The sequence below is a fragment of the Schistocerca nitens genome, chromosome 3 (assembly GCF_023898315.1).
Source record: "Schistocerca nitens isolate TAMUIC-IGC-003100 chromosome 3, iqSchNite1.1, whole genome shotgun sequence".
Lineage (NCBI taxonomy): Eukaryota > Metazoa > Arthropoda > Insecta > Orthoptera > Acrididae > Schistocerca > Schistocerca nitens.
The window spans coordinates 296794848-296810123 of record NC_064616.1 but is presented as its reverse complement, the minus strand read 5'-3'; the positions used below and the strand labels follow the sequence as shown (position 1 = coordinate 296810123).

The 15276-nt window shown below is 42.0% G+C and overlaps 1 protein-coding gene across 1 annotated transcript in view; it reads right to left on the bottom strand.

Annotated features, from left to right (window-relative positions):
* LOC126248274 (protein PRRC2C-like) overlaps positions 1-15276 on the bottom strand; it is a 240396-nt gene that overhangs the window by 159516 nt on the left and 65604 nt on the right. Inside the window, exons 9-10 of the mRNA XM_049949121.1 lie at positions 14159-14302; positions 13829-13994 (exon numbers count right to left, since the gene is read on the bottom strand). Of these exons, the coding sequence (XP_049805078.1) occupies positions 13829-13994; positions 14159-14302 (310 nt within the window). The remainder of the gene's footprint in view (positions 1-13828; positions 13995-14158; positions 14303-15276) is intronic.

Sequence of the window (15276 nt, the reverse complement as noted above, 5' to 3'; positions counted from 1 at the left end):
CAACGGAAACAGGAGTGTTGGGAGAGGTACGTGTCAACCATTGGGTGCCATACACCACCTTCCCAAGTCTGGACGAAGATCAGATGTCTTTTTGGGTACCGGAACCCAACAGGTGTCCCTGGCATTAACATCATTGACGTGTTATCTACCAACGCGAATGCTGTTGCCGAGCACTTTACTGAGCACTATGCTTGAGCTTGTGTGTCAGAGAACTACCCCTGGCCTTTCGCAACCTAAAACGGCGGATGGAAAGGAAAGTCCTCTCGTTCACTACACGCCACAGTGAACCCAATAACGCCCTATATACAGAGTGGGAGCTCGTCAGTGCACTTGCACATTGCCCCAACACAGCTTCTGGGCCGGATTGGATCCACAGTCAGATTATTAAACATCTCTTGTCTAACTACAAGCGACATCTCCTCGTCATCTTCAACCGGATCTGGTGCAATAGTGTCTTTCCATCACAATGGCGGAAGCTTACCATCATTACAGTGCTCAAACCCTGTAAAAACCTGCTCGATGTGGATAGCTACCGGCCCATCAGCCTCACCAACTTTCTTTGTAAGCTGCTGGAACATATGATGCGTCAGGGGTTGTGTTGGGTCCTGGAGTCACATGGCCTACTGGCTCCACATCAGGGGAGTTTCCGCCAGAGTCGCTCTACCACTGATAATCTTGTGTCCCTCGAGTCTGCCATCCGAACAGCCTTTTCCAGACGCCAACATCTGGTTGCAGTCTTTTTTGACTTACGTAAAGCATAAGACACGACCTGGCGACATCATATCCTTGCCAAATTGTATAAGAGGGATCTCCGGGCCCCTGCCCCCAGTTTTTATCCAAAACTTCCTGCCCCTCCGTACTTTCTGTGTTCAAGTTGGTGCCTCCCATAGTTCCCCCTGTATTCGAGACAATGGCGTTCCGCAGGGCTCCATATTGAGTATATCTCTATTTTTAGTGGCTATTAATGGTCTAGCAGCAGCTGTAGGACAGTCAGTCTCACCTTCACTGTATGCAGATGACTTCTGCATTTCGTATTGCTCTTCCAGTACTGGTAGTTTTAGAAAGAGTCCAGTGACCAGTGTCCTGGTAGAGGCTGGAGTCCCTCTATTGAAGGTTAGGTGTGCACAATTGCTCACCAGTTACATTGCAGACGTTCGTAGTTCTCCTGCGCATCTGAATTACAGTCTCCTATTCCCAATCATGATGGTTCATCTCCCACATCGGCGGCCTAGGTCAGGGCTTATGATTGCAGTTTGTGTCCGGTCCCTTCTCACTGAACTGGAGTCCTTCCCATTACCGCCTCTCCTCGAGGTCCATTCACATACACCTCCATGGTGTACACCTAGGCCGCAGATTATTCTGGACCTTTTGCATGGCCCTAAGGACTCTTAACACTGCGGATCTCCGCTATCACTTCCTCTCAATTCTCGACATGTACCTGGGCCATCGAGTGGTTTACACCGACAGCTCGATGGCTGATGATTGTGTAGGTTTTGTGTATGTTCATGGAGGACATACTGAACAGCACTCCTTGCCAGATGGCTGCAGTGTTTTCACTGCAGAGCTGGCAGTGATATCTCGTGCTCTTGAGCATGTCCGCTCATGCCCTGGTGAGTCATTTCTCTCGTGTACTGACTCCTTGAGAAGCCTACAAGCTATCAACCAGAACTACCCTCGCCATCCTTTGGTAGCGTCCATTCAGGAGTCCATCTATGCCCTGGAACGGTCCCATCATTCAGTGGTGTTTGTGTAGCCCCCAGGACACATCGGAATCCCACGCAACGAACTTGTCGACAGTCAGGCCAAACAGGTTACGCGGAAAACGCTTCTGGAGATGGGCATCCCCTAAACTGACCTGTACTCTGTCTTATGCTGCAGGATTTTTCGGCTTTGGGAGACGGAATGGCATAACTGTATGCACAACAAACTGCGTGTCATTAAGGAGACTACGAATGTGTGGAAGTCTTCCATGCGGTCCTCTCACAGGAATCAGCTGTCCTCTGCCTTTTCAGCACTGGCCAGATGTGGCTAACACACGGTTACCTCCTCCATCATGAGGACCCACCTCGGTGTCGCTGGGTATCACAAATGACTGTCGTCTACCTCTTGCTGGACTGCCCATTTTTAGCCCCTCTGTGGCGGACTTTTAACTTTACCAGCACCTACCTTCAGTGTTGGGTGAGAATGCCTCAAAAGCAGCTTTAGTTTTACATTTTGTGCGTAAGGGTGGATTTGTCATTTTATCCAAGTGTTAGCGCATGTCCTTTGTCCCTCTGTGTCCTCCACCCTAGTGCTTTTAGAGTAGAGGTTTTAATGTGTTGCAGAGTCGCTGGCTTCTCCTTTTCATTCTCATGATCAGCCAGCTATGGTAATCTGCTCTCTTGTTTTGATCTCTTCTACATGTTTCTTGCATCTGTGGTTTTCTTGTCCAATTTTGTCCATTTTAGTGTTTGTTGCCCTTCTGTCATTCTTGTGGTTTTCTCCTTTCTTCCAGCTGTTTTTTGTATGTCTCGATTATTTTACTCCCACCCTTGTGGAATTACTTTAATCGGAACGAGGGAGCGATGACCCAGCAGTTTGGTTCATTGCCCCTCCTTAAAACCAACCAACAACCTTTTTCCACTTAAAGTTTCCTTCGTTTAGTTTGCAACATGTGGTTTGGCATTGTTAGGAAGCAGAATGATCGTCTTTTGAGCGTGCGGTTCAGATGGACTTTCATGATTCTGCAAGATGTCTCGTTTAGCCAATTGTAGCGTTATGTGGCTGATCGCAGTGAAATAATATAATGTAACACACACGAAAAACTGGCCCCAAGAGCCGACTGCTCACCAGTTACGCACGATTTGTTGAACGAAACAAGCAGAATAGATAAAAATGTAATAATTAGGCAGTAAAGAAATAATAAATACGATAATGCAGACAACAACTGCTAAACAATAGATGATGATTGGTGGGCAACAATCAGTCTAGTACTCGGGGCTGATTTTTTGTGTGCCACCTGGTACCACTGAAATAATATTGTGGAAGTTATCGTATTCTCTATACAAAATGTGACACCAGACACTCAATTATAGAGTGTGATCTTCATTCAGTTGTAAGTTGGTCTGCCTTCCGTAACAATGAACATGCTGTTTTACCTTGGACCAAATAAAGACGGAAAATGGCCACTTGTGTGTGCTGTGACGACTTCCTTATTGAAATAAGGCTCTGAGCACTATGGGACTCAACTTCTGAGGTCATTAGTCCCCTAGAACTTAGAACTAGTTAAACCTAACTAATCTAAGGACATCACACACATCCATGCCCGAGGCAGGATTCGAACCTGCGACCGTGGCGGTCTCGCGGTTCCAGACTGCAGCGCCTAGAACCGCATGGCCACTTCGGCCGGCTATTGAAATAAGGAAGTAAGCTGATATGCCCTTTTGTTACCTGAAAAGATGTATGTATGACATACCATGTAATTTTTATGTAATTTACATAATTATAAAGTACATTTTAATTACCTGTCATGGACGCTGAATAGAATACGAAAAGAATCAGAAGGCCAGAGTTCAAAAAAGGATTGAAACAGATCTAGAATGGGCATGCGCAGTGAATGAAACGCACAATAACTAGATACTGAACTAGGAGCAGTTGGCAGTGGAACTGTGACAAGTGGTCACGCAAAGGAGGATGAGGCCGGCCGAGGGAGACCGAGACAGACGGGAACGGGACCGAGGCTGGAACGAGACCGGCCAACGTGTCGTTGTAGGAAGGAGCAGACCGTTTCATGTTCTCAGGAACTACACGTAGAAAGCCATGACTGAAGTGAACTGAGAAAGACTGTTCCTTAGAATTCGTTCCTCACTCCTTCCGTCACCTTGCTGAACCATTTGTTTAGACCCGTTAGTTCACGAACAACCCATCTCTAATCTGGAGTATTTGTGTTGTGAGATTGTTGTAAGCAGTGAGCTGCATCTAGGTCCCACTGCAGTGGACAGCTGTGTCAGCAAACCGTATTCAAAGGGTAAATTGCAGGGTATTAAGTCATTTATGTAGTATTATTTCTATTCTCCTATTCCTTAACAGTTGCCATAGCTCAGCCAGGTGGTGGAAAAAACCACCGCAATTCCACTGGAGGATTAAGTGATGGTGAGACTGGGAAGGCATGAAACAATGACGCAGCCAACGCCTCAGGGTCACCTGCTGTTACCAGATGAGTACCTGTGCGATCGACATCCATTGTGTCTGAGGGCCCAGCGAGATCTAGGTCCTCAGCGGATTCCAGAATCTCCACCCCATCCTCAGATAGAGAGCTTGTAGGTAGTAGTGGTGTGGGTGCCACCTCAGTGTCTTGGTTGTTTGGGGTCTTTTTCTTTTTAGGTTTCTCTTGCAGCTCCTTAGGTTTGTCTGGCTGGGAGAGCTTCACAAATTCAGTCTCAGGGACTGAGGATGACCATGAAGCCCTATGAACAGCTACCTGTGCTTGCTTCAGCCACTGGCGGGTGTCAGCTTTGCCACTCGTAGGAACCTGGGAATGGAGTAACCCAAGGTATCCCTTCCTGGCGAGAGGATCTTATGAAGACTTACCCTTCTCCGGCCGAGACGCGGGACTGGCATCCCCAATAGTTGGGAAGGGGGGCGGGGTGGTGTTCTCCTGAAGTAGGTTGTGCAGGAACAACAGGGAGGGAAGTGCCCCCCACCATCAAGGGGGCAAGTGGAGTCTGACAATTTAGGGTCGTGAAGTTAGACCTTCATCGCTTAGAGACTGCTGGTGTTTGACCACCAGCAAGAGATGACATACTATCCATCATGGTGTCATCTGCCCTGATGCCACCCACTCCGACCAGGGGCCCTCCCCACGGGCACCATCCAGCTGCAGCAAAGACTACCTGGCAATATGGCCATTGCCGGGAGTCCCGATGCCCCAGGGTGACGAGCATCTACTCCTTGGCATACGTGGGAAGTTAATGGCGCAGGCATCAGCAGAGCGATCCCTGTGTGGTCAGGGGGCTACAACCAGTAGGGTACATGGCGGCCCCGCCACAACGGACTGGCTACCGTGCTTGACAGCGCAGAAAGCGATACTGCACAGAGGATGGAGGAAAATGCAGTTAGCAGGGTGACCTTGCTCAACTGCTGAAGAATGAGCGGAAGTGCAAATTCGAGTCAATGAAGGATGCGGGAGGCCATAGTGGATGATGGACACTATGCACCATGTAAGGCTTGATCTTAGGAGAAATTTTGAAAAATGGAGGTCAAACCATACAGTGGGCCATCACATAAAAGCCGAAACTTGGTGACACTCCATTTAGTCGCTTCTTTCGACAGGCAGGAATGGCTTGGGCCTATTCTAAGCCCCGGACCTGAAGGGGGAGCAAAAGGTTGTATCTGTCAAAGGACATTGCTTACAGTGAATTACCTTGTACCACTCTAATGTAGCTGCATAAATTATTGTGTGCAACAGGATCCTATCATATCACCCAAAATTACCACATCTTCTCGAGTAAAAGACAACTTTGATTGTAAGATCACTCCCCCTTCCACCCCCCCCCCCCCTTTTGCTCAAGAGGCTTCTTGAGAAAACTTTATTTCTGGCATATTCTGACCAATCAAAATTACACAAACTGTTTTACTTACGAAGTATCTGCCTAGACAGTTAACGGGCACCATCCAGCTGCAGCAAAGACCACCTGGCAATATGGCCATTGCCGTGAGTCCCGATGCCCCAGGGTGACGAGCATCTACTCCTTGACATTTTCGCTGTTTATTGATAGTATACATTTTGATAATACAAGGATAAGTAAAAATAAAAAAAATTAATGTTTTATATTAATTTGTGGACCACTTTTTACATTTTTTTGATTACTAACCCTGTCATCTATGGAATCACTATTTTTAATCATAATCCTAACAGCACAGCTGTGAAATACTATCTTCATTCTGTTAGCTGTTGCTTCGAAATATGTTGTGATTTCTGAGGCAGTTGTTATCATAGGTCCTGACAACACAGCTGTATGTATCTGAATAAATATTCAGGGTTGCCACAAGTTTCCTCACGTGAAATTCCCGACATTTCCTTGATTTCCAGATGAGGTTTAGCATTTTCCCTGACAAATTTTGAGATCTTAAGGGTAAGTTAAGACATAAGTTGATGATCTGTCTTTGCAGCTATGGTACAAGAAACGGTAATGCAAATGAGGAAATATCTAAAAATAACGTGCAAGCAGATGGTGTTTCCTGATGTTGGTGACAAAAATATGCATTTCCTTGGAGTCGCAAGACAGATTTATAATACCTTCATTGATTTCAGAAATAATCCCAGAAAAAAGTAGGCCTCTTGAAAGAAGTGTATAGAGCGGGGAAGAATTGTGTAAACCAACACTGTAGGTGACCACCTATAAAATGTTGGTTCTACTATGATTGTTATGGTCAGTTATTACCCACTGTGTTATATCTATTATTTTTACAGGTATTGTGAGACTTTTTAAGAAATATACAAGTACATAGCATACAAACCACCAGCGACTGATACAATTTTCTTCCTCTTAATGTCCCTCCTTTCTAACATATAAATCACTTTTGAAGTGCCAAAATGTACTAGAACAAATAAATGTCTAAAATGCCACACTGTACAACAAACGTGGGGAGGGGGGAGGGGAGGTGGGAGGGGGGAGGTGGGAGGGGGGAGGTGGGAGGGGGGAGGTGGGAGGGGGGGGAGGGAGAGAGGGGGGAGGGAGAGAGGGGGGGAGAGAGAGGGGGGGGAGGAGAGGGGGGGAGAGAGAGAGAGAGAGAGAGATGGGTGTCCGAGAAAAATAAGTTTAAATTTCAGTGGAATCCAACACCCAGCATATGTTTAATAGTGAATAACTGGTACTGGAAGTCACCAAAGGATTTTATTTCTATATCTCAATAATCTGCAAAAATATGAAAATAATTCACAGTATACAGTATACCACCCTTTTGTTCCTACCCCTGTACAGAGTGAAAAACTGGCAAAATAAAATATGTATACGGCAAAATAGAACAAAGATATTAATAATCCGTTCAAACTTCGATGGATAGTTGACAAGATTCTGCAAACTGAAATGTTTTCATATTTTTCAGATGACAGATACATAAATAAAATCCTTTGGCCAATTTCAGTCCCAGTCATTTAATATTAAAAATGCACTGGAATGCAGGATTCCATCGATATTTTTATTTTCCTAAGACTTCTTATTCCTCGTTTTTCTTCAGAGAAACATTATCAGTGGCAAGTTTTGAGTAACATGTAACTTCTGTATTGTTATGTTAAAATCTGGTCCTTTTGTCAAAACACAACAGTTTACCAATATTTATCTCACTAATATTCTAAATCAGTTGAAATAGTGACAGAATCCTGAAACAGTGTATTATTATACTAACAACAGACGGCAAGACACGTTAATAGTTTATGGATAGTACACTCTCGGTATAAACAGAAACATGCTATTTCTTCACTTACATTGCTGCACAGCCAACAGCAATTCTTATTTCACCAGTTATCTATGGTCCTTAAAACATACATTATTTCAATGAAAATACCTGTAGTAGCTCAAATATCATGGTAGATATGAGGGGTTTTGCATATTAATGGTATGGCAATATACTCTCCTCCTTGTGGAACATCACTTGCCAAAATCTCATTTCGGTATCTCCAACCATTTATGACATACAAGACATGTTATGAATATTTCACTCTGGCCTTTTCAATGACACGCACCATCCGAATGAAGTGCTTTACATACAATCCATTTTCTTGAGATTGGAGATAGACTGTGATATCCTACTAAGTTCAACACTCTGGAGATGGGAGATGTAGCTCCTCCATCTCACGGATTATACTCTAAAAATATGAGTGGCATATGGCCTGTGTCAGGCCATTTCTCAGTTTTGTAAATGTATTCCAATATCTGTCGTCCATATAAAGGTACTAGATGATGCTTGTGCTATAACGAAAAAACCACAGATGGTAGCACCTGTCATTTGTACTGGCAAGAAATTAATATGGGAAACATTGTGTGTGTTACTTGCTTTGTGACGTTCATGGTCACCTTGTAGACGTGTACTACGTGTCACAGGATCACATGCAGTGAAAATAGCCTGACTGTTGTCTGCTACACACTACATATATTTTAAAGATGGGCTACAGCACGAGGGGATAAAAAGTTTCTGGGAAAGAACTGTGGTTCAGTGCTTGATAAACAAATTTCCAATTTTGATAGAAGTGATGAACAGCTATTTGTTTTATCACATTTTTTCTTTAAGTGTGCATATTGTGTGTTGTACACCAGAAAGCTCATGACAAAACAAAAAATCCATGCATCCAAAGTAAACGTCAAAATAACATTAGAAATGATAAAGATGAGGCCTGACTTTTTTTTCAGACTGCAATGGAAAACAGTGGCCAGCTATTGAGCTAGACCATTTTTGCGAGGCATCAAAGTGGTGGAAGAAAGTTATTTTACAAATTTTCATTACACAGACTAAATTTAACATAAAAAATTGTCATTGATATAAGGCCATGTTTGTTTGTGATATTTAATAGAAAAAAGATCCCTCTTTCAACTGCAATGAACTGCAGTAGAATCTGCTCCACAAAATTCAGAAAGACCACAAAAAAGGACAGTATCAGTCAGTTGAACGACACCTTAGCAGCCCAGTCCTCAACTTGTTGAAGAACAATTCAAAATATTCCCTACATTTCATATGCACCAATAAATGACCAATACACCAAATGCAAATTTATAGTGACCCTGATTTTTGCAATGAAAACTTTCTGAATTTCTTGCAGTAGTGTACTTAACCTCAAAATATTACAAAAAAACCATCTCTCAAAGTGTAGCATTCGTCTCAAATCTGCCAGGTGATGTGCTTCACTGTTGGTTAGCAGGAATGGCAGATGGCTAGCTCGAATGCCCAAGCTCTCACATTGTGGAAGATATAGTGCAGAAGCTAGCAGACTTGTTTGACTATGTTAGCAGCAACATTCACAAACTGACCTATCTGCAATATTTCTCCAATAATTTTTAAGAAACAATTTGGCAAAACAATGATTAATTAATTGATTAATTAATTAAATTCTCACACATCTCATAGATTCATTCGTCAGCTCCATGATGAACTGCTTACAGTTTTGTTAATGGTCATAGTTATTGTGATGTTTTTACAGTTAGGAAACTACTCCAAAGAATTTGGAAAGTTTGCATTGAAAAATAGAGGTTACTATCAATTTGCATTTAGTTGCATGGTAAGTCACACATTGCTGTATATGAAGTGTATATGAAGTGCAGCTTATTCCTCAAACTTTGATGGCTATCACTGTCTATCTCCAATCTCGAGAAAACGTAAAGCAGTCTGTTCCGATTACACACGCCAGCAAGAAACATACCCCACATCTCAAACATTTTGATATATCGAAACAAGATTTTGGCCATACGATTAATATGCAAAACTTCTATACTTATCCCAAAATTCAAGCAACTAAAGATTTATCAATGAAATAACATAATTTTTAAAGATAACCAATAGCTGGTGAAACGAAAATTTGTGTGGCATTTACAACAATGTAAGTGATAAAATTGTATGTTTACTTTTATATTGAAAATGGGCTTTGTCATGAACTATTAACCTGTCTTGTGTTCAATTGCTTGTTTGATAATACACAGTTTCTGGATTCTGACACTATTTCAACTGCATCAGAATGTTAGTGATCTGAATATTTGTTAACTCTGCTGTATTATAGTAAAAAAAAGATTTTAACAAGGCAACAACAGAAGTTACGTATTTCTCAAACCTCATCACTGATAATGCTTGTCTGAAGAAACAAAAGAGAATAAGAAGTGTGGGGAAAATAAATCACAATTTCTGTTGAAATTTTGATGGAATCCTATACCACAGTGTATTTTTATATATGAATGATCAGGATTGAAACTAGCCAAATGAGTTTATTTCGGTATCTCAATGATCTGAGAATTATGGTACCCTTTCAATATGCAAAACCGAGTCAACAAAAATCATGTGAACAGAATATCAATATTTTTAATGATCTAAAAGACGTTCGTTCTGAAAAGTACAACCCTTCACTCTATATACGGATAGGAACTAAAAGACAGTATACTATGTGCTATGGAGACTGCTATAAAAAGTTATATATAGACTCAGCACCTAAATCTAGAAAATGTGGACACCCTGAGGATGAAAGGAAAGGAGAAATAGTTAAGCTGTTCACTAAAATTCCTAGGCAAATGAACACAAATTGACATCTTCACTATCCCCTCGACACACCAGATAAGGTCACAAAGGCTGGCGAGGAAATGTTTCTGGAAATTCACAAAGCATCTGAATATCAGCAAGATCTGAATAAACTCCCATATCTGCATTCTTAAAAGCATCAACGAAACCAAATTCAGCCCTTGCCTCACTGCCATCAACCACAGTAGCTGTATATCTAAACCCTTTTAGAGTTTATTTACAGCTATATTAATTTTCTGTTTTTACATAATGCTTTTTACAATATCATTTCTTGTTAGATACAAGTTACTTATTTACAGATATAGCAATGACTCAACAATCCACAACTGCAGACCAAGTGGGATGGAACTGGGGAAGGATTGATTGATCTACTCAATGACAACCAAAGACCCAGTAGGCCCTGAAGCTATAGTGAACATCATTTGCCGATGATCTACTGGGTGTGGGGAACAATGTTGATGCTGAGAAGCCAGCATTACATGTCCCATGGTTTGCGACGTGTGCCATGATTATGTACAAATGGTGCACCATTACTCAAACTGCAAGACGATGATGATGATGATGATGATGATGATGATGATGATGATGACAGACGACAATTATTGAGCTTTGAAATTTAAACATTCATGATAAGATGTTATTACAAATTAACTAATGTAGATTTTCCATTGTTTACAAGTTCAGTGGGCATTAAACATTAATTTTATACCATTAAAACGCTATTTTTAATAATTTGCAATTTTTCCATCCCCTTTTACATGGAAACTATTAGCTCTAGAGAAAATACAAGGAGGACCTCAGTTGTACAAAATTTTATGCTGTTTAATTTTGTACTGGGAAAAATTTTTGATACAAGCTGTGGTTTTTGAGTTAATTTATGAGGAACATAAGAAAGTTACCTTTAAATGCTCCTGCAACCCAACTCTCACACCCCATGGGTGGGGATTTTCAGTATGTTGTTCATGAGACTTTCCCTACCAATGAGCAAAAATTTGCAACTACATGAATTTTTTCCCTTAATTTTCCTTCAGTGATTGGACTATGAGTGTTCCATCAGACACCCAAACAAGCCTCCTGACTGGCCACTGCAGGTAGCATTCAGGGAACATTACAAGGAAAACAGCGCCAGAGCTATTATGGAATACATATGAAACGCCCAGCAGAGATCAGAAAACACGAGAGAGCTGTCTCGCATGCCAACAAGTACGCTTACAGCGAACCTTACACCACGTGAGACAGGCTTTAGCACAAGCTAGACAAGATTCTGTAATCTCTACAAATGTACCTGGCAAAGTGCTTAATCTAATGAAAGTTATGAGGTTATAAACAAAAAAGAAGTGTAATCTAATGTTCAAGAGAAAGCTCTTATATAACCAACGTAGGACTTTGTTGAACATTGTTTCTGCAATGTAACAGCATAGCAAGCCAACAGTTAAATGTCACATGTGAAACTAGGCAGAGAGATCACATCAATGTGTACAGTGATTGTCAGTGGCATACTTTGACACCAAGTATGACATTGGGTCAATAGAATGTTGCCACATGACTACCTACAGCCATTAACTACACAATCCATACACAATCACAGTGGGTTAATAAAGGAAGAACCCACACGTACCCACCCACATCCATTACACCACCAACCAGGCTTGCTCGCTCACTAGCTTTGGAACTGTCTGAGCACAATAGTCTCTTCAAGAGTTAAAAAAGCTGTGAAAGACACTCTTAGGCCAGTGCTCCCTCCCTCCCTCTCAGCACTAGCCTAAGAGTGTCTTTCACAGCTTTTTTAACTCCCCAAGAGACTATTGTGCTCAGATTGTTACAAAATTGACACTGAGAAACCAACGAGTAATGATTTAATTAATTCCTGTGATCTAAATGTCTTACATCAACACAGTAAATTTCAGTTTCAAAATGCTATTCCTGTCGATCTATTGCAGTTTTCATGAACTACAGTGCATAATAAAAAAGAACCACAAAAATCATATTTATGGCAGTGAAAAGTATCAATAACACAGTGTGTTCAATTCTCTGCATAAACACACTAGTTAAAGTTATATGTAACGCTTTCAAACTGACATTGAAAGAGCTGGGCTACAAAAGCTATAGGAGTACATAAATAGATACAAACAAACTGCAATTTAACAGTACCAGTAAAGAACACATGTTATGTGAAGCAAAATAAGGGTTTAATTTGCATGCAACACACAAAAACATCTGCCAATTACCAAATCAACATTAAGTGAAAACAGTACTGTCCAATAACTATTTCTGCACAATAAAGTTTTCATGGTGAAGAGTGACTTTATATTAATTACCTGTAACAATTAAGCTCATATGTTCCCAGAAGTTTGAAAATACTTTCAGAGTTTTTATTTTTAGACTCGGTAACTTTTTTACATAATAATAAATGAAGAAATGTTAATAGTGTTACAACAGCCTCTTGACCCAGCTTCCTCTAAATTTTTTTTATACTATCAATGTAGTGGTTATATGTGGAAAATGTAGCCAGTAGAAGTGACTAGTGATAATCACACTGATAAAAATTCAGTGTACTCTTTTAGAGCTACAGAGGGGAAAATCTGAATATTACAAATGAAAACTAAGGTCACCAAAATAAAATCTCTACAGCCATGGAAGACCAACTCACTGCTTAAGATTCTGAATAACCTTCAACATCAATACCTTTCCGGATTTTCTCTGCACAAGCTCTAAAAGAAAGCCATGACAACTCAGTAAGTGCTTACACACAAATTTGAGTCTGACTACATATTTCCCTGTTATTGTTGCATTATATTTTTTTATTCTTGGCTGCAATCATTATTCAATATTTTGGAGAGTAAATTATTATACAACACAAAATTTCAGGAACACTGATGAAATTATTAAGTGTGAACAATAGGTTACATGATTTTACTCCAGTTATAGCAAATACGACCAATTTAAAATCTAAAGCTTCAGGAAGCTTCATCCATGGCAAATTTTGTGATGTTCCATGACTGAATGATGGTTACTGGTTTCAGGGACATCTGAATGAATGAATGAATGAGAAAACCAGCAACTACAGTCACATACTAAAGTGTCTTCTCATAGTGACAAACCATATTAAATTTCTATTCGGGCATTACTTTCACAGATAATAGTAAATTCAATGATGAGAGACATTTTGAAGTAGTCACAAAAACTGCTAATGAGCAGCTTCTTTTCCCTCTATCCTCAACAAGTATAGTTACCACAATGAAAGGATACTTGATGCATGGACAAATATACAAATGCAAGAAACTATTTTTTTATAGGGTAAAATGGGTCCACCTCTGGAAAGAAAGAGAAAGTGGGAGAAGGGGCAAATGAGAGATATTCACACATTCAGAGATGAACCTGTGGTGAACCAGAAGTATTTCTTCCCTTGCATGTCCCAAATAATGACACCATTTTTCTACCTAAACTAGCTTTATCTGTAACATTTCTTCAATTTAAAAATTTCATACACATTTTCAGTTAAAAGTATTTATACTTGCTATATTATTGTTATAACAACTCTTCCTAGAAAATAAACCTTGGAGTTTCCATTTACCTTTCGTTCTAGAGATCCTGTCTCCTCTTTATCACGCTGATCAGTACGGGCTCTATCAGAATCGCCATCCACTTCCAACTGTTTTTTCTCCTCCTTGCTACCATGTTTCCCATCTTTTCCATCATCATCCATTGTACTTTCATCGTCACTGAATGCCAGTTTCTGACTGCAATATTATTTTTGCACAATATGAGTTTACCATCCAACAGGATAAGTAGAGTTGAATTGAGAATGTTATTACACACATATGAAGATAGATGTACGAGGTTCTTACATAAAAAAGCATTACAACTTACTATTACAGCAAAAAAATAAAAAACCACATCTCACTTGTAATCAATATCATCGTGTGCCGCCCAACCCGCATCACGGGCAATATCATCCATTTTGCTGAAATCCTCTTCCTTTATTATTGGTCTAGTAATCACCTCATCATCAACACTTGACGTCGAACGTGTTGAAGGTGACATGAATCTGCGAAATTAATTTTTTAAAATAAAATATTGCATCTAGTATTACTGAAAGTCATTATAATACATAGTACACCAACATAAATTCTTTAATAAGCATGTCACTTACTCTGGACGTCCTCAGTAGGAACATTACTACTGACCTGTAAACAAAACTGATAGGAACAGCAACAACTCATGTGCAGCTGATGGGTGGTCAATATACACACCCAACACCTCAAAAATACCACTAATTCTGAAGCAACATACACACAAGGGGGGGAGGGAGGGAGAGAGAGAGAGAGAGAGAGAGAGGGGGAGAGAGAGAGGGGGGGAGAGAGAGAGGGGGGGAGAGAGAGGGGGGGAGAGAGAGGGGGGGAGAGAGAGGGGGGGGAGAGAGAGAGGGGAAGAGAGAGGGAGGGGGAGAGAGGGAGGGGGGAGAGAGGGAGGGGAGAGAGGGAGGGGGGAGAGAGGGAGGGGGGAGAGAGGGAGGGGGAGAGAGGGAGGGGAGAGAGGGAGGGGGGAGAGAGGGAGGGGAGAGAGGGAGGGGGGAGAGAGAGGGGGGAGAGAGGGAGGGGGGAGAGAGAGAGGGGGAGAGAGAGGGGGGGGAGAGAGGGAGGGGGGGAGAGAGAGAGGGGGAGAGAGAGAGGGGGGAGAGAGGGAGGGGGGAGAGAGAGAGGGGGGAGAGAGAGAGGGGGGAGAGAGAGAGAGAGGGGGGAGAGAGAGGGGGGGGAGAGAGAGGGGGGAGAGGAGGGGGGGGAGAGAGAGGGGGGAGAGAGAGGGGGAGGAGAGAGAGGGGGGAGAGAGGGGGGAGAGAGAGGGGGGGAGAGAGGGGGGGAGAGAGAGGGGGGAGAGAGAGGGGGGAGAGAGGGGGAGAGAGGGGGGAGAGAGGGGGGAGAGAGGGGGAGATGGGGGAGAGAGGGGGGAGAGAGGGGGAGAGAGGGGGGGAGAGAGGGGGGGAGAGAGGGGGGAGAGAGGGGGAGAGAGGGTGGGAGAGAG